This window comes from Cheilinus undulatus, linkage group 15, assembly GCF_018320785.1.
Source record: "Cheilinus undulatus linkage group 15, ASM1832078v1, whole genome shotgun sequence".
NCBI classification, from domain to species: Eukaryota; Metazoa; Chordata; class Actinopteri; order Labriformes; family Labridae; genus Cheilinus; species Cheilinus undulatus.
This window is the reverse complement of record NC_054879.1, coordinates 29190833-29211690: the sequence shown is the minus strand read 5'-3', so window position 1 is coordinate 29211690 and position 20858 is coordinate 29190833. Positions and strand designations below refer to the sequence as shown.

Below are 20858 nucleotides of genomic sequence, written 5' to 3'. Positions count from 1 at the left end.
CCCACTGGGAAACTCAGTCGTCCATACTCTAGGATACTTGTTACATTGCTCCTTGGCTTTTGTACTGCTCTGTTGAACAGAGTAAGGAAAAGCATGTTGTTAACTGAATAAGGATGACTTTTGTGCTCCTTTTATCAAGATACGCTGCCCCCTGTAGGAGGTCCCAGTGCACTACAAAGCTAAGTAGACTGACCAACCACTAAACCAGCTGCTGTAAAACATTGGGATTGGCAGTAGATCAGCAGATCTAACTAACATATTATTGGTTTTGGTATCAATAGAAGAAAAGAATATGATGGGGCATCCCTATTAAGGTCTTTTATCTCTTAAAAGGATAACTTTCAATGTACAAAAAGAAAAAAAAGTCATGAAATGAAGAAAGAATGAATGATGTATAGAAAAATAACTGCCCAACTCATGGCCATGTTTAAAAAAATAAAATGTCCAAAATGAGGAACTCAATGGACACAGTCATCACTGGGAAACCTTAAAAGATTCAACATAATTTAGATCCCACCAATAAAGTCAACAAAACATCCAAAATCACCAAACAAACAGCAACAACACAAAAGAGAACAAATAAAAACCAAGCAGACATGAAAAAAAGATTTATTGAACTAAAGGAGGAATGTAATCAAACTCTGGACTGCAATGGATGACAACAAAAAAGAAACTACAAATCAGGACAACAGTTTGCACAAAACAAACACACCGTAGGTGTGAAACCTACAGACAACCTAGTCCAGTCCTAGTCTTCACATTTTCTTTCCTATGTTTTATTAAACCAAAGCTGCTGTTTAAAAAAGACCAGAAGAGGAGCCGTGTGAGGTGAAAAATCTATCAGGGATTCTCTATCAGGACATATAAAACGGAGGTTATCGATTCTATCAGTGCATCGTTCAGTTCTGCTCCCCACCCAGTCAGCAGCTCAAGTTTCTTTTTACAGGCTTAAGCTCTCTGAATACACTAAGAAACCTGCAGTTTGTTCATAAATAAAAACAACAAAAATAACACCAGGTCATTCTCAAACCTGGACAACAGCTGAGAAAATAAATAACAAGTTGCTTGATAATTGGATCTTCTGCCAGTTTCAGTTCTGGCAGTTTGAAAACTGGCTGGGGTTTAAGCAGACGACATGGTTTTGTTCCTCTTCTGTTGGCTGTTTTGGTTTTCTTTTCCCTCAATCAGATCTGTCTGAATGTTGTTGTTTTTTTTGCTCACTCCACTTTGCTGTAGTCCTCTACATGGCCCAGCACCTTCTTCCTCTGCCGTATCATGTGGAAGTAAAGCTGAGGGAACACTGTAAGAGAGACAGAGGAGGATCAGTGAGAAGCAGGCTTGAGACAGATTTACTTTATTGTCACGCTTTGTGTCACTTTTACTACAAAAAAACAGTACAACCTAATGCAATTCAATATGACTGTTCTGTATTTAGTCTTTATGATACCACCCTTTTTTACATTTAATAAAGGGTTGTCACAATACCTAAATTTTACACTTTGATATGTGTTTGCTATAGTAAAAATGTATATTTATACAAATTTCAATACGATGGCATTAAAAAAAGGAAGTACTAGGCACCCAAAATTGAGAACCTCCTTGTTTATAGTTATCAAACAAAGCATTCTTCTTCACAGCATCTAAATAGCACAAATAATATCAGAAAAAATATGTTACAAACTTGTCAGAGTTTGCTTGCAATTTTTGATACTTTCATTTATGAGAATAACACCTTGTATCGTTTTAAAACCCGTGATGCTGTAAAGTACCAAAATATTGAAAAGTCTGACAGCCTGACTTAAATTGAGGTGTTAAATCACAGCAAGAAACTGTGTTTTACCCAACTTGATACATATGCAGTATAACATTGAACTTTTCCTCAGTGGCACCTTAAATGAGTGTCAGGTCCCTGTCCATGTGTGATTTTTCTTGTTGCCTTCTCACTGCTCCCTATATGGTGGGCTTTCTATAGTGGATTTCCTAATGGCCAAATAGTCATTGCCAGTGCAAAGTTTAAAGCAACAACAGCTGAAAAACTAAATTAAATTTTACTATTAAACCCCATGCTCAACATATTTCAACAAAAAATTAAAACATGGAAAGTTTTTTGACACACAAGGTCCCATGTCTATAATCCAGTTGAATATAAGTCATCCTGATCCCCTCAGGCCCTCTGGGACAAGTTTCCTTACTCTCCAAGAATTTGAACCAACCAGGATGAGGCAGCTTTAAGTTTGTATGCCTACCTGTGGAACAAACCATTAGTGAACCTGAGGTTTTCTACATCCATTAGCCCTTTAAAAATAGGTCTCAAAATGTTTTATTCACCGCTGGGTTCACATAAAATAAATTCCCTCAAATCTTCATTTGTAGGGGTTTAGTTGTACTCAAAGTCGTTTGCAACGGCTGCCTCCAGTGTGGTGATTAGCTCTGTGTTAGCTTTAGCATTGTGTCAGTTTCACCAGAATTGTAACACTTTTCTGCTTGAAAAAAAAATAAAAACACCAAAAGCTTTTCAAAAGATGTTTTTGTTCTTCTGCTGACCTGCTTTGGCATGAGTTTTGTAAGAGTTTTTGTGGGGAAAGGGTTTATTGTTGTGTGAAAGGGTATATACAAGGGCTGCTAGTGGAGTGATTAGATTGGACTTAGCCACAGTGACAGTTTTTTTCAGAACTGGATAATGTCTTTATTAAAACAAGGCTAGAGAGAAACACTGAAGGTTTTCATGAAAAAAAAGGATGTTTTCACTCTTCTCCTGGTTTGCTTCAGCATAGGTTTGTGATCGTTACGGGCGGGGTCTGCCAGTGTGTCCAATGGCTGCTGCAGGAGTAGCTGTTAGCTCAGATGTAGCTGTAGGAAAGCGTCAGTTTAATCAGAACTACAGCGCATTTCTTTTTAACAACAGTAAAGAGTCACACTGAAGGCTTGTCTTGGCAAAGATGTTTTTGCATGTCTCCTGACCAGGCTTGGCATCTATATTATTCACCTAGAAGCTCTGCTATTAACAATCTACAGGAGCGGTAGCCTATCAGCTGAAGAGAAGCACATGCATACGTCATTTTGTCTTGTTACTCTGATTGGCCCGTCATGAATGGTCCTCTGATCACCAAGAATTTTTTGAAAAGTCCCGCCCTTCCCATATGCTTTCAATGGGAGCTTTTCCATGAATATAAAATATACATCCATCCAAAGGATATTTAAAACCGTCGATCTGGCGTGTCAGGGTGCATGAATCATGCTCTAGAAATAAAGGTACCTTGCCTTGCCTTACCTAGCATCTGCAAGACATAGCGGCTATGCCATATCTTTCTGGCATTGTGCAAGCATGAGAGCAGGTGAGGTGTCTGCAGCAGCCACAGGGCAGATTTTCTTATGAAGGAGAGATTTTCTTTTGTGGAGAGATTTAATCATATATACAAAAAAGAGTACAAAATCTTTCTTTCAAGTGCATGGAGACATTAACATTAAGCTGGAAGAAAACATAAAAACTTCAAGTGCAATACAGAGCAAAGGCGACTGTTGCATTGTCCCTCTTGAGGCCATAATTAATATTACAAACAAAAACCTTTTTCAACGATTTTCACTGTTAAAAACCCTTTAGTATGTTTACAGTCTGAAGCTTAGTGTGCACTATATTGTTACTGTTTATTTATTACCAACAAATAAAAGAAAAGAGTACAACCAAGGTGACTTACAGGGAATGTAGGAGATCATTGTGAGGATGAGGAAGGTGTAGTAGTCGAAGGAGAAGTTGTACTTGTTGGGCAGAGTGACAGAGTACAGGCCAGTCTTCTGCACGTACGGCAGTGCTGCATAGATAGTCAGGAGCTCTCCAGTCACTCCCATGGGATACAGCACGATGAAAAAGGTGTACCTGTCACAGATAGATTAATTATTTCTGATTAACAAGCAATCGATTATTCAAAGTTTATGCAACAAGAAACGCCATCGGTATAGCTTTCATATACAGAAAATCACTACAGGAGAGACCGTATGCATGACATGCTTTCTGACCGTTTGCACCTCAACCGTAAGTGTGATTTAATGGCTGTAAACCTATGAAGCTCGACTAAACCTGAACAAACACTTCTGCTTTCTACTTAAACAAACACATTTTACCACTTTGAGTATTTCAGAGTGGAACTCAGACCTACAAGTGACACAACAATACCGAAAGTCTAAAAAGCCATACATTTATCATACAAAAGGGCTGGATTCAAGGGCAGATGAAGAATAAAAAGCTCTCATCTCAAGGGTTTACACCTTCTTAAACAACTCTGAAGGAGTGAGAGGAAATTCAGCTCAGGCTCCAACACAAGTTAAGTAGACAGTTTTTAAGTAAATCATTAATAAACAAGCATCTGTCCTTAAAGGAAAAGTCACTGAATTGAGGAATGTGTGCAGCAGAACTGTGAATTAAAGGAAAGAAATTGCTTCCATCTAAAATAGAAACTTGAATACTTTGGCTATGATTAAGCTGAAAGTCTTGGGGTTAATTTTCATGTATGGCTTTGACTTCGTTTCTGCTCATGTTTAAACAAAGCCAAATTCCCCAAAGAAGTGTTGTACAATCTAATCATTCTTTTAGCAGAAATGCTGCATTAACAGTTTAAATGCCAGACAACAAAGCAATATCCAAAGCTGTGCTGGAGGAAGAGGAGCAAACTGCAGACAGTATCCATAAGCCATGATATCCATGATTAAATCCAGCTCTTTGAATACTGTGATAAAGATGAAAGGCCTAATCATGTGATACTTTTCAAGAAATATTCCACTGCATGTTTCTTAATTATTTAATGGCAGAATAGTCTGATCATCTTTTTTAAAAAATGAGAGACACTGATCTTGTTTTCTACAAATACATAAATATCAAAGTTAGATAAGCCATTCTCTTTCTAATGATGTACTCTAAACCCAGAGACCTTCTTTCTTCTCTGATCCATCCCTGAATTTTCCACATATGCACAACCATTTTTCTGCCTCTCAGTGTGCAACCGGCATTAAAGTCAAACGCCAATAAAGTGGTGGTCTCATTTGCTACCTAGCAACAAAGACCGCAGGAGAGGGAGCCACTTAACGACAGTTGCCTGGGTTGAAGATGCAGATGAATCCCATTATAAAAACCCAGATATAAAACAGGTGCAACAGTTTTCAGGGATTTTTTTTACATGCTTGAACAGCTTTCAGTATATTTTGGATTATTTTATTCACTATTACTATTTTTTGAGGGTTGAATTCCTTTAAAGACAGATTTGGTTACTGATTTTCTTTAAGTCTTGACTTTCTGGACCAATTATTCTCAGTTCAAACAGAACAGTCTGTTTCTGGCCCTCTACAGTTCATCGTGACATGAAATATGAGATTTAACAATCAACCCTGGTTAACCAATCTTGCAACTCAAGCTCTGCTTTTGCACTTTACAATCACCCTATTTTACACCATACTGTACAGTTCTCTCCATTCACTTAACTCCCTCCAGTTTTTGAGTTGGTTGATGCTGTTTCATTGGGTTTGGTGTCAAAAGCTGGCACCACATGTGTCATCTGCCTCCAAATAAACAGAAAAATTCAGCTGAAGTAGCTGGGATTCAACCTGCAGAGGGCGGTGACTATGCATATCTCTATCCTCTAAATGTAGGATTCAAATATATGTGTTAAGATGTTGAGATTTGGGCCTGATTGATCAACAGCAGAACTTACAGTAATACCCATTAAGGCAGGGTTCCAGCTAATAAAATGTAATCTAGGGGTTTAGTTAGTCTTTAAACTGTTTTCAATGTATACCATCCACACATAAATTACCGTACCTTGCCCATTTGATGAGGTATGGCAGGTGGTTGAGCAGGCTAAAGGTGTAAAAGGAGTAGCGGATGATCTCTGTGACGGTCCAGGCTGTGACAAACAGCAGCACGCTGTCCTCACTCTGTACCTGCAGACAGATAACACATGCAGAATATTGAGATGTGGAGAGGGGAAGACAGGTTTCTATCATGCTGCTGTCGTTACTCTGCTGTAAACTCATCTACATTTTACATCCAAGAAACATGCTGTTTGTTTCAGATACTCAGAGATCAGGCCACACTGCAGGCAGATCATCCCTACCGCAAGGTATTAGATTAAAATAGATGCAAATACGATGTTATAAGAAGAGCACACTTCTGATCACACAGTCATGATCTAAATACAAATTTTTAACACACGAAATAAGAGAACATGTTGAGAGAATTGTCAGTTTATTAACAGAAGACACACAACAGAAGCAAGTATTTAAAAACAGGATATTCATACATTATTCATAACAAAAACTTCTGACCATCTGACGCTACTTACACATTTACAGCTCTCCGATCTATCAACAGGAAAACAACAAATCAACTGGGGACTTCTGCGCATGAAACATATTTGCCATAAAAAACATATCTATTTATTTCCATATGAAAATTACATGGACAAGACAATGCAAGTTTAATTTTTATTAGTGAGGTTGACAGCTCAGAAGTTTGCTTACCTCCCTGACGCTGTGTGTGACGGCCCAGGTGAGAAATACTCTGGACATGACCTGGAAACCAGTCAAGACCACTGAGGATGGAACAATTCCTGAGATACAAGACAAAAGAAAAACACTTACATCCAAGAATCAAGAATCCTGCTATTATCTACAGATAGTAGTGAGTATGTGACTTTGAAAAAAATGACTCTTTATTTACAGAGTGGCACAGTTAGTGAGATATTCAGGGAATCCTTCTCGATTTTCAGGAGATTTTTAGCAAACAAATTGACTCATGGTTTCATTTAAAGCTCCAGTGAGGATTTTTTTGTGCTGATTTTGATGACCTATAAAAATAATCAGTCTTACTGTTATGGTCTTTTTATGTTTTGTAGGTCATGTAGAGGTATCAGTTTTGGTGCCAGTCTTTCAAAACGAACTAAAAGCCTGTCACAGGAACTCTATATGAAGTATAAATTAGTACACACTTGATTTGTCTACTCCAAAAAGTCAGGTGAATTATTGTAACTTAAACTGGAAAACATACTGGAGTCTCGCATAGGCCTGAAAAAGCAGTACGCATTTTGCTTTTACAGCCTTTTTATAATTGCAGCCAATAATAAGATTAAGTAAGTGGACATGGAGCAAAAGATGAGGAAAGAGGAGAAATTCATACTCATTGCTTAAATTTTGCATTCTATTTTGGTGCAGGGGATTTTCTAGGTCTAATTTTTGAGTTGCAGCCTTGGGCTTTAAAGACTTATGACTTTGTTATGCTTCCCAATTTTGATGATTCCCTATTTTGGCTGTTTTAATTCTGTTGTCATCATTTTTATGATGTTTTTTAAATGTTAAGTATGGTTTTAAATATACCACTTTGTTGAAATGTGTTACTTTTTCTAAATACGCCATATGGACACAAATATTCAACCGCCTGACATTACATCAGCAGAAACTGTAATAACATTGTATTCATATACATGTACTTTAAAAAGGAGTTGGTCGCCCATTGGCAGCTATGACAGCCTCCACTCTTCTTGAAAGACAACATTTTGGAGTGTTTTTGCAGTAATTTGTGCCCATTCATTCTGGAGAGCATTTTTGTTTCCTGAAAAGTTAACAACAAAGTATTTCTTTGCAAGTTTATTTCACTTACAGAAGAATAAAAAAAAAAATCAGTGGTCACCAAGAATTACTGAGCACTGCAAGAGGGCAAAGAATTTTATTGAAAAAACTGTTAAAAACTTAGAGTATGAGTGGCTGAAATGGAAATGTTGATAGCAAAATTTAACAAAGGCCAAAACATAACCAAGCTGATTGAATTTAATTGGGATGGTGTCATTTAACACAGTTTTAGTGTAGCGTATCACTGATCTGATCAATGATGTTATTGTCATTGAAACTTTTTGCAGATGCTCCCGTTGCATTGTTTTGTCTGTCTCATTTACCCCAAAGAAGTTCCAACAGCTAGTTTTTTTGAGCCCTGTCACTACGTAACTTGATGGACAATACATTTTTTTTAATCTTGAATCATTAGCTGTCTGATTCAAACAAACATGTCGGTGGTGTGGGACTTCTTCAAAGTTTCTGAGATAGATAAAACTCAAGCTATTTGCAATCTTTGCAACACTACAGTACCTAGTGGGGAGCATCTGCAAAATGCTTCAACACGACAAATTTAATCAGGCACCTGGATAAGGAACACAAGGAGGAGCATGCCGAGTTCAAGAAACGGAGCGTGGAAAAAGAAAAACAAACACCGAAACGGATGCTAAAGCAAACTACTTTAGACAGTAAGGGACATTAGTGCCCTTTATTTGCAGAAGTATGACTGTTAATTTCATGGAGTCGTGTATGAATGTTCTGAGGCAGCATTACTAATACTACCCTTAATTTGCACTAGCGTGGCTTTTAATTTCATGGAGTTATTATCACCTCTGCCAAGGAGGTTATGTGATCGGCAGGGTTTGCTAGTTTGTTTGTTAACAACATTACTCAAAAAGTTATGGACGGATTTTGATGAAAATTTCAGGAAACGTCAGAAATGGCATAAGGAAGAACGAATTAGATTCTAGGAGTGATCCGGATCACCGTCTGGATCCAGGAATTTTTTTAAGGATTCTGTACTATTGGGAGATAGGGCTAATGGCGGAGGTCTGCACTCTCCGAGTGCTTTACTAGTATATATGAATGTTTTGAGGGGCAACATTACTGCCTTTTATTTGCACTAGTGTGACTGTTAATTTCATGGAGTTATATGAATGTTTGAGGCAGCATCACTGCCCTTTATTTGCAGTATTTACTTGTTACTGTAAACTAATTTAATTACAGTAAGTTGTTGCGCCCATTATTTCTGTCTCAAGTTATTTTGGTTTGACCTGACTGAACTTTGAACTTATGTCTGGCCAGTCCTTGAATGCCCTCTAGAGGTCATTGATGTTTTACCCTTGCATCTTTGTCAGTTTGGGGCATGGCAAAGATTGTTAAACATTGGCAAAAATGCTTGAGAATACTATTTAGTATTAAAAGTTATTTAAATAGACATGGTATTTAAATAGACATGTTGCCCTCATGTGATTGGCCCCAAAAATCCTGATCGTGTAAAGCCTAATTGCAAACATCCAAGGATTATCCCAAGTCAGACTTTAAGTTTAGTGTAAAAATGTACAGTATTCAGTATCATAAAACCATATAACACTATATATTTGAATATACACAATTTATGTACTACAATGTAAGACTACACAGTCTCTATAAATCAACATAAACTAAGAATGTACAAATACAGAAATCTTCAAATAAGTACTGCTCTGGTTCATTTCTAGACAGATTTTAAATATGAGATTAATTTTCTTTAATAAGTGATCATCTTTTTCCAGTTGTGATTATTTTATCACAAGTGTTAAATTCTCTCCAAATGTCCAGGAGAGAGCAGCCTAGAGTCACTAAGTTTGCTGCTCTTGGACGGCAGCTGCAAGGGGTCTAGATTATCCTGCATTAATCCCAGATAACGAAGGGAAAAGATTATGAAGCTCAACCAGACAGCCAGACGAGAGCTGGTGTCTCCTTCCTTACACATTAAAGCTGCAGGAGCCAGGAGGTTCGCTGCTGTCCTCCTCACAAACACTTCAGCTATGAGGAGCTTCAGTCTGTCTGCAGACACTTACTAACATCAGATATCTACAGAGGACTTCTGACAAGATGGCGGGGCTTTGTGTTATCACAAGACTCCACGTCAGTATCAGTGCTTCTTGTTAAAGATGCAGAGCACCAAATACAAGTCAGTCTTTCTATGCTCTTACATATAAAGACTATAAGATTATAAGACTTAAATTCTAATTTGTATGTTAATGCATGTACATGTAAAACCATGTTGATTTTCAGATGTGACCAGTGCTATTAAAGTGACCTTCACAATGTTGAAGACTTACTGTTGGGGGAGTCAAAGTGATAACCTGACATGCCCGATAGACTGGGAAACTTCCCATAGAAAGTGTTTGGAAAGAGCAGGACTTTTCATTAAATTCTCAGAGGGTGATTAGACAAACTGTTCTGTCTGTCTAAATCATTAAGGGACAATCAGAATGACAACACAAAACGAGGTTGTACGCATGCCCAGCTGCAGTGTATGAACAGTGGAACATAATGTGGATAGAACTCATACTGAGGCCAGTGGTAGAAGAGCAACTTCCAGGACGACTAAACCCCATCCATAGTTATCGCTTCATTCTCCTTAAAGGGACAATGTGTAGAATTTGGCATTTTAGCGACATCTAGCGTTCAGATTTCAGAATGAGCCGATCTGTTACCAAAACGTCACATCACTAGGCGACGAGAGCATGTGAAGACCAAAAACGATCGTGAGCCGGACATCATTTACAGCAGTGAAGAGGTGAGGGTTTATTTATTCCTTTTTGTAACCATTATTTTCATAGATTATAGGTCAGTCTTCTTCTCCACCTGCCTTCCAGGTAGCTTTCAGGACCGGCGGGCAGGTTCGTATTTAAAAATCGGGTTTCGCTCTTTCTGTCCCCAAAACATTGCCGTAGACAACATGGCGGTTCAATACGGCAGCCTCCGTGGGGGCGACCCGCGGTAATGTAAATTTATAAAGCTTTTTTCTAATTTTGTAAAAAGAAAACGAAAGTTTAAAGGAGATGATTGTGCACTTATTTTAACATACTTCACATAGATATATAAACATTATATCCCATGTACACCGTTTCTGTTTGGCGAAATGCAGCCAAATTCTACACATTGTACCTTTAAACTACTGGCACAAACGGTGCAGATTGGAGCTCTGAAGGATGGATTGGCTTGATGACAGACGTGGATTCTGGCAAATCCATCTGCTTTTCAAAGTTATGTAAGTCAGAGTGTGAGCTGAAGAGAACTCACCTACAGCACAGTGCAGTATCTGTAAAAGGCAAAGATAACAGAAAATTACTCAATATGCACCTGAAAGTGAAGGACATCGCAGCTTATTTTAACTCTTTTCACAACACAATCTTCTTTAAAACACTTAGTTTACAGTCAATAATGTAAGTTTTGTTTAAAAGGATTCCAACACACCTTGAAAAAAATCAAATGTAAGACTTTTTAAGACCCCTTTAAAACCAGAACTGAGAAGAACTAATACTGTTTTTTGCATGGTAAACGGTCAAAAATGAAAGGCGTAAGATTTCTAGGACCAGGACTGCATTTTCTGATGTCATAAACTCTATAGATGCTAAATGGTGAAGGGTAAAATACTATTTTGGTCATAAATAAACAAATTTTAAGGTTTCTTGCACATTTAATGCCACTATTCTATCAATATATCATATGGTGATATTTATCATAACACATTTTTACAGGTGTGCTGAGCTGATTAAAACAGTTTAACTATTTAAAACCAGAATAAAGCATTTTTTAGAAAATACCTGTCAAAATAAATGTGGGCTACACTGATGTTTCTGGTGGCCCAGATGTTACAGAACTGGACTAGTGTTTTACACCAGTACAGAGTTTAGTTATTACCTCACAGTGAGTCTGATATAATCAGAGAGGGAACTAGGGTCCTCACCCAAAAAATTTAGAACATCCACACCGAATTCTCTGAATTATGGAGGATATTTATGCAACAATTTGTCGAGGAAGATGATCAAAATCATACAAGGTTGGCTAGGAAACAAAGATTGGATAAGAACATGTCTTAGTCAATGTCCTCTAAAATTCAAGACCTCTCACTGGGAAAAAAAAAGAAAAAAAAAAAAAGGCTTTTTAAGACTTTATGGCCTTAAATTTCAAATGTGAGATTGAAAACTATGTAGGACTTTTCAAGGCCATGTAGGAACCCTGTTTTAAATGAATGTTTCAACATCTTTAGAGAATTTGGGGATCTTTAAAATTATATAATAATAATAATAATAACTTTATTTGTATAGCACTTTTAAAAACATGGGTTTACAAAGTGCTTTGACATGTGCAGAAGCAAGCAGAAAAACAAAGCAACAAACCCAGACAGAAGACAGAACGTGACATGCAGACAACATCAGCAGAATCCAAACACTTAAAGAAACTAACCAAAAATATGGATGAGATAATAACTCATCAACATCAAAATACATCAAAACCTAGACATCATGGGATGCCATGCAAACTAAGATATCACAGACATCAGAGTGCAGACATTAAACCATACTGCACAACTAAGACATCATGAACATCATCAGGATGCAGGCAAGACACAACACAACAATAGGAACCCAGGCAATGCAGGAACCCAGCTACACGGGGTGAGACCAAGAGGACCAAAATTAAATGTGAGAAATTAAAAGAGAAGCAAGGAGGAGTAAAAACAAAACAAGAGATAAAAAGAAAAGGCAGTAAAATGTAAATAAGAGGGCAAAAACAGAGAGTAAAGCAAGGTAAAACAAGCTCTAAAACTGTAAAAGCAGTAAAATTGATAAATATTATAACAGAGGTAAACAAATGGGAAGCAATAAAGAGATAGAAGCTATAAAGTGAGAAAGACAGTAAGGATTAAAAACAGCTGAAGGGCAATGAAATAAAATGAGGTTGACAGGGAGTAATGGTGAGATTAAGAGAAAATTAAACTAAAATATGTAAGAATCTTGAGAAGATAAAAACTAAATAAAAAGATGACGACATCACATAAAAGCAAGTCTATAAAAATTAGTTTTAAGAAGTGATTTAAAAGATGTCAATGATTCTGCATGCCTTATTCTTGGGCAGGTCGTTCCAAAGTCGAGGGGCTCTGATGGAGAAGGCCCCGTCACCCTTAGATTTGAGTCTCGACTTTGGAACGACCAGAAGGTTCCTACCCGAGGATCTGAGGCTGCATGATCATTATTGTCATTCCTGTTAATTCTGTGAAAACACCCAACAAGGCTGTTTGATGATCACAATTCTAGGTTAAATAAAATCTCTATAGTTTTGTCATAGCATCACTCATCAGCACTTATTATTTATTACTATTATTCTGTCCAACCTCTTATGTTAATTTGCAACTTTTTTAAGTTCTTAACCACAGCATTTTTCTATTGTGTTTTTCTGTTGTGTTTTAATGAGGTTGTCACTGTTAGTACATTAATCATGATTACATTAAAATCTTATTTCAATGCATTATAAAATGGCATAACTACAGTACACTCAAGTAGTTGAGCCATCTTCCTGCACGCTGATGTAGCACTTTGGCACAAACTGAAGTAATAATAACTAACAGTCATGAAATACTTTTCTTTTTATCAATTCTGAACTCAAGACACTGGAAGGAATTGCTTCATGTTGTAAATATGGACTCAAAGATTTGTGCTTTGAAATGTAAAATAATAAAATTCAAGAGCCTGACTTTAAAAACATGATTAATCTCGACCAAGCCTAGTTTTTAATGATTCTGGGTTTTTTAATGGGTACTTTTAGTCCTGTATTTTACCTGAGCAGCCTCTTACATAGAGCTGCTAGACTGCCTTTTCTTGTTTTAATAGCAATGACAATAAAAGCCAGGGCAGCAGGTCAGCCATGTACTGTCGTAGTACCAGCATCAAGTCTGAGCTTAAAATACTTGATGAATGAAAGATTAGGAGACTGTTATCAGTGAGTCTGGAAAAGATCATTGACACACTTACAGCTGCTTCCTCTCTGCACTACACACAAGTGTTCACTGAGGTGTGTGAATAAGCAATGTAAAAATTACCTAGATTAAAATAAAAGGGACTGTCGATTAAATCTGTAAATACCAGTTACACAAAAATCGTGATAAAATGCTAGTACTTTGTTTTGGTCCTGTGCCTTTAACACATATAGGCAGGCATGCTCTTTGACCAAGTTGATAAGTTATAGAGGGCATGCCAAACACTGTAAAGATAACAGCCTTGAGACATGAGTGTCACAGCTCATCCAGGCCTGAGTTTGAGAATAAAGCTTTATTGGCATGGCTGAAACAGGTTAGGCTTAATAAGTAAACAGCTCACAAATCAGAAGAAGCTTCACAAAAATATTTCACTATATCACTTGGGCTACTTGTCTTTTGTTTTTGTTTTTTTAAACTGCTGAAAGATTACCAGAAACATTATACACAATGCACACATTCTGTTTAAAACTTCAATGCTGTGTAATGTTTTGAATGATTGCTCTTTGTGTTCATCTCACCTCCAGCACAGCTCCAGTCTGAAAGAACTTTAGGGGCTTCTCTATGGAGTAGTACAACCCATGGTAGCTTCCTCTGGCCAGATAAGCTCTGACCAGACCCACAGCTATCACCAGCCACCTGGAAAACACAAAAAAACACACAGAACTGTTACAGCGAGAGTTTAAATCAGGAACAACTTAAAGACCTTATAAAACAGAAATATGTTTTACTCTTGGTTGCGCCAATCAACGGGGTTTCACCAATATCAGTATCAGTGCTGATACCAGCCCTTAGCACAAGTGCTTGTACCCATAAAACATTGAAGATACTGTACCTCTACTCGGTATCAGTTTACAGCATTGGTGTTAGCCTCTCTTTGTTTGAGCACACAGGCAAAGATGGAGCCATGTGAGCAGTTTGGGGATATTCTAACATAAAATAGGACAACAAAAGTAGAGAAGACTGCAGACTATGCATGCCAAGAGAAAGGGTGAGGAATATGTGATGAAAATTGAACACATTTTCGAAATAATGCAAATAACTGTCATATTTCAAATGTATTTGTCAAAAACATGGTATTGGTGCCTTTCTACAAAGCTACCACTAGTTCATCAGCACAAGTATTTGACAATTATACCAATCAACTAAAAAAAAAAAATCGATCACACTTTCATTGGTTTAAACAACTGCAAATAAAACAGGGGATAAAGTTAATACTGAAAATTCAATATACTGGAAAGGTAAAATTGTACTGCAAGAAGAACTGCAGTATACATACAATAAAGACATCCTGAATGCAGTCTAATCCTTTACATTATGACAACTTGGCTTAAACCCTCATCACAGAGGACAGAAGTCAGCAGGCCTCAAAGCAGAGCACATGAAAATCCTAACATTTAGAGTTTTTCCTAGACTAGCCCTGGGCAAGGTGAAAGTTTCTCTCCACGCCTAGCTTTCATAATGAAAAATGTTACTTCTGCCTATTAGGTGTAAATCTCAGTCATTGGCATGAATATCAATATCAGGGCCTGCTAGGCAGAAACTGCCTGCCTAGCTGTTCTGAATGCAGACGCTGCATTTGAAGGGGGAAAAGTGGATGTACGACTCCCTAACGTGTGCTTAATACAAAGCGAGCACTGTATGTGTGGCCCATCGAGACTGAGACACAATGTGACCTAACTGGTTGGAACAGTGAGCAAACAACTCCCACCAAACAATTGTGCAACAGTCTAAGAACTTGTGCAATAAAACACAGATTTCTCTGTTTCTGGGCAAGACAACAGAGATTTAAAAAACTGGTGTGTGAATGCAAGATGACATGCGAAAGATCAGTTACAGTCAAAAAACACTGCACAGCTTGCAATTCATTGTGCTATAGAGTATGGTTTCTAGTGGTCACATAAGGACACATTAACTTCGATATGTAGCAGTGTGTCAGTTTCATGCTCTGAACTACAATTATGTTAAAATGATTTGTCCCTTTTTAAAAAGAATAAAAAGCTAAATATAGAAATGTGAGTAAAGGGGACTACTGTTATTGCTCTTTATACCTGATCTACAGCAAAACCAATTTCTAACAATACTAAAGAAATTATAAATACATGAACATCCGATTCTTTGAAGAAAAGTTACTGAATGATTTTATATTTGATCTTCGTTTCATTTTACATGAACCTTCCTGATACAACTGACTTAACATAAGGGGCCTTCACTAGGTTTGCAACTGTTAAAACTTGCTAATAATATTAAAAAGTCCTTTAACTGGTGTGGTACTTTTTCAAAAAATGTACAAAGTGATTTACAAAGCATAACAAAATAATATACTTCTGAATAACATTTTTAAAGACAACTTTATAATAAATCGATAGAAAAACAGGAGAAACACACAGAAAGCCTTTCTAAAATGGTTGAAGAGATTTATGTGGGTCCTCTTTATTGTTTTCAAATAAATACATAAACTTAAAAGTCTAGGCAATATCCATAAAATCAAAATATTTATGCAAGAGATGGGTTCAATCAAAAACCTTCACTGAAACACTAAAAGAAACACGGATATATGATATAAATAAATACTAAAGGTTTACCATCAATGTTTCAAAATGTATTTGACTCAATCCAGAGACTCAAATAATTATAAATAATTAAATACAATTAATTGCACATTGGAGTCTAATTTATTTGGTTACCATTAAAGCTAATTTGAAATGTCTCCAATGACTACATTATCCTAACAGTTTAATTCAATCTCAAATTACATGCCTCTTCAACACCCTTCTGTCATGCAGGTTAAGGGTCATAAAGGCACAGACAAACTGCATAAAAAGCATCTTTTTTCCCAAGGGCTGTGAATCCACTGTTCAACCACAGACCTATGCACTTTAAAAAATATGGCCTATTATTTATTGTTTTTAATGACTATTTATGAATCTGATGAATAACTGTTGGGTTAAAGAGTAACTGTTTTATGGTAATTGACTATATTGTTTGGGCAACTGTTTTTTTTTTTTTGTTGTTGTTATAAAATACTGACTAATGCTGCTAGGTTGGTGATTGTTGCCAAACTACATTTTGTCATGTAGAAGTATTCAGTGACAATATAGTACCTATCCTAATTATTTTTCTCCCCGAGAAACACAAAAACAGTCTCATAGCCTCACTTTTTTTTTCCTTAACCTTCATTCATTCATTAGAATTTTCTGTTTGTATCTATAACCATTCATACTAATTAGCAGTGAAATGTAAGGACTACGGATGCACAACAGTGGATTTTTGTCGATATGCTGATATTTACAGATTAATTTTAGCTGATACTGATATCTATATTGATATCAAAATACATTTTACATAACTAAAAATGTAGTCCTTTGAACACAATTTAAGAAGAAATAAACTTTTTTTCTTAAAACACACTTTAAAGTTTTGGTCCAGCCCAAAAATCCCTTAATTTATTAATATACATGGCCATATTTTACAGTCTATATGCTGATATTCAAGGCCAAAATATCGGATGTAAATATCAGCAGAAATTTTGATATCTGCCTATACCAATATTTGCCGTCTTTTGCTAATATCTGCCGATACTGATTCAGGCCGATAATATCGTGCATCCCTAGTAATGACGGTTCCAAAAAAACAAAACAAAACAAAACAAAAAATAGAAAAAATAAATAATTTACTATATATTACTCTAAAATTAAGGATGATACACCATTTACTGTTAATCAGATGTTTTCCAACTAATGCTGGCTAGTACGATGCAGATATTGATAAATACACAACATTTTGTTTTTCAAAAAACATTTAGTCTCTCCTCTACAAGAAATAATGTGTCATTAAAACTGTTTTTGAAAATCATCTACTATCATTCTGATTTTTTTTTTTTTACTTTAAATAATTTTTTTTTTTTTTTTTACACATCATTATTTCACCTATTAAGCACAGACTGTATTTGAGTTTTTTTTCTGTTTACACTGCACACTGTAAATTTATTTAGTTAGATAAATCTGCACAGTAACTTATTCATTTACATACCTGCCCAGCTACTATCCCATTGCACATTTAACATTTTCACTGCGTTAAAATATTATCTTTTTTATTTTTATTTCACTTTTAAATATTTTTTCTATCTAATAAGTTGCATGTTAGTAGATGTACCGCTGTTTTATTTTCAGTATCCTCATATTTTCATTCTTTTTCTATATTTATTGTTTCCTCACTCAGCAATTCATTCATTCCCCTGCAGAAACAAAACTAAAACAGCTTAATAATAAAGGATGCAGTAATAGTGTAAAGACGACTAAGTGCGAACAATACACCATCTGTCTTATTATTTCAGTGCTGTCTGCGGCGGTGACCCTTCAGTCACAGTTCACGTTCACGCTGGGTGGCTGCCTGTTGTTCATCTGACGTTAATCTACAGGGACCGTTGGACGTTGGGGACGCAAACTCAAACTTCTATCACACAGCATGCTAGCACTGTCTCCAATTATAACTACAGGCAATTTACTGGTGAACAGCCCAAAAATAGCATTACATGAGGGAAATCTTGCTCTCATTTCCAGCACACAGAAGCAGACACATACACTCCCACAGAGAAGCGTTAGCACGAGGAAACACGCTACCTACCCCGCTGTCATAACAACGTTATAAATGACCAGATAGGCCGTGGCCAGGGCACCGGGTCCCTTCTTTTTCTTCTGGGCCACATCGCTGTGGGCCGCCTTGCTGGTCCCCGGAGCAGCTGCCGACATGACTGCAACCTCCTATGGTCTTTGGTCCTCGTCTGGACGGCGGTGGTTGACAGGTTCACCGAGTCAGGAAACGAGCAGGGGCTAGACCCGGAAGTGTCGTCTCGATACGAGAAGATTCCCTCCTCCTTTTTCCGGTTTTGCCCTCAGACAATTTTGAAAAATATAAACTGTACAGTAGAGCGTTCTTTAATCAGGAAATGCAAAACTCAAAATAAAAGAATGCAGAACAATTCGGCATACAACGAACTGTGCCTATCTATCTCAAAGGTATCAACACGTCTATGCCGGTAGTACTGAAAGCGCGTGAACCATCTTGAACTAAGGTTGAACTCTTTGGCATTTTCGCCGACAGCTCTGTGACAGCGCCCTCTATTGTTCAAACAGGGCAGAAGTTCTCAAACTTTGTCCTGCCAAGGACCGATATTAAAAGTTAGCTCTTTATTATTCTAACCTTTAATTCTAGAAAATGATTTAAATGTAACTGATCCTTGAAATGTAATAATTCTTCAGTACAATTGTTCCATTGCAGCGCCTCCTCGTGTCTACTGTCAACTCCTCCACCGTCTTCAGGACTTCTAGGGCTTCCAATACAGCCCTCTACCTCCAGATAGTCCAAAAAAGAGAAGAAGGGGGCAATTTCTCGTGTATGTGTGCTATAAGGTACAGCTCACAACATCACTACGGAATCAAAGGAGTGGAGTACCCCCTGATTTCTCATAATCAATCCCTGACATTTCCAGGCTTACCACTAGCTCTCAGCCAGATCTACTGCATGCATGCCACTCTGCCCAGAGTACTTTTACTACCATCATGTATAGGGATGTGCATCAGCTGAAAAAATAGATCATTAATGCACACTGGTCAAATAGATGAGTTTAATATATATCAGTGTTTCTCAACCTTTTTTTCTCAAGGCACCCTTTAGAATATAGATAATATAGCAAGTCTCCCCAGTTAAAATTCATTGATAAAAGGTGACCACTCCGCATCCCTATGACTATAAAATTGCACACAAATGGGTTGTTACTGGATGGTATCCTGCACAGCTCATGATTGTTATGTACTATTAATAGTACATCTGAGTCATCAGAAGATGCAGAAAGGGAAACCATGGAGTTCCTGTTCCTCACCTGCTGAACTGAAAAACACTGCATTCTTCTTGCATAGTGCATAATGGTGTACGCCTGTTCATTTGCTGAGATTGATGTTGATATTTCAGGAAAAGGGCAAATGTAACATGATTCTGGATTGAATTTGATGCCTTTTAAAGGCACCTCTGACAGTGCCAGAAGGCACCCCTGATCATGAAAAGTATCAACATCCACAAACCACATCAGGTCTATTGAATTTGTTTTATGTTTTGCAACACTGTTTAGAATAAAAGGTAATGCATTTCTAGTTCTTCAAAAATTGTTTCTGCTGCTATTTAGACTGACAGTAGACTGTATGTGGATAATCAAGCTATGGGCTGACAGTAGTCAGTACTACTGATGGTGCTGAGGAGAGAGCAGGCCCTTACTTAACATTTGCCTGGGTCTTTTGCCTTAGACCAGTCCTGTTCAGTAGATAAATCCCTTGTGACGAGCAGATTATTCTAAATTATTATAATTCTGGTATATAAGAGTATGTAATAGTTTGTTATTTTAAAAACAACATTAGAGCGGGATGAGTTCATATCAATAAAATGACTTTGGATAAGGTTTAATGAAAGTAAACATCATTGAAGATTTTGGTAAAAACAACAATTAACTAAAAGTAGTAATTATACCTGTAGAAATTGCATATGAGAATGTAGGGGGTTTTTATTGTTCATTTTGATGTTTTAATACAACAAAATGAACAACATTTATGTCCTAAGTTACAAGTTTGTCTGCATATAACTGGTAATGGTCTCAGAAAGTATATGGGGAAATCATCTAAAAATTACAGAATGAAAGCGAGAAATATTTTTGGGAAAAATCTATTCAAGTATTTTTTTTCAACATATAAACATACTGTTATATGCTAAACCATTACCATCATTTAGATAGCAGAGGACTTAGAATGCTTTTCTATCTGATCTGATTTAGTGAGGAATATTGGGACACAGCCGGTGTAATATTCAAGATTAAAAGGCAGTGTTTGGCTACAATTGAAGCTTATACACTTGGGAAGCTCTACAAATATGAACAAGACAGTGAAACTGACTGAAAATTTTATGTGAGATTTTATACGGTTGATGCTATTTCACTTGACTTTGTGTGAGTTTTGAGAGTTTTTAGTTCAATCTCAAGGGTACCATTACCTAAATTTACTACTTTCCCTTATGTTCCAGGTTACTCTATCTCAAGTTTTTTATTCATATGTCTATGGTTGTCATTTTAATGATATAATTCGTCAATATAGAGTACATTATCTGTACAGAAGGATTTTTCTAGAAAATGGATAGGCCCTGAGGTGGGAGTTGTTTTTTTTAGCTTATAGCTCAAGGTATGGGCTGAAATACAGAT

The 20858-nt window shown here is 36.8% G+C and overlaps 1 protein-coding gene across 1 annotated transcript; it reads right to left on the bottom strand.

Annotated features, from left to right (window-relative positions):
• Positions 1–595: 595 nt before the first annotated feature.
• Positions 596–18441, bottom strand: hacd2 (3-hydroxyacyl-CoA dehydratase 2). Its single transcript, XM_041806298.1, has 7 exons — positions 18245–18441; positions 14140–14257; positions 10885–10903; positions 6508–6596; positions 5807–5928; positions 3696–3874; positions 596–1300 (listed from the first exon to the last, which is right to left on the bottom strand). The coding sequence occupies exons 1-7, from the start codon at positions 18367–18369 to the stop codon at positions 1218–1220; spliced, it is 735 nt and encodes a 244-aa protein (XP_041662232.1). The 5' UTR covers positions 18370–18441; the 3' UTR covers positions 596–1217.
• Between the last annotated feature and the right edge of the window lie 2417 nt (positions 18442–20858).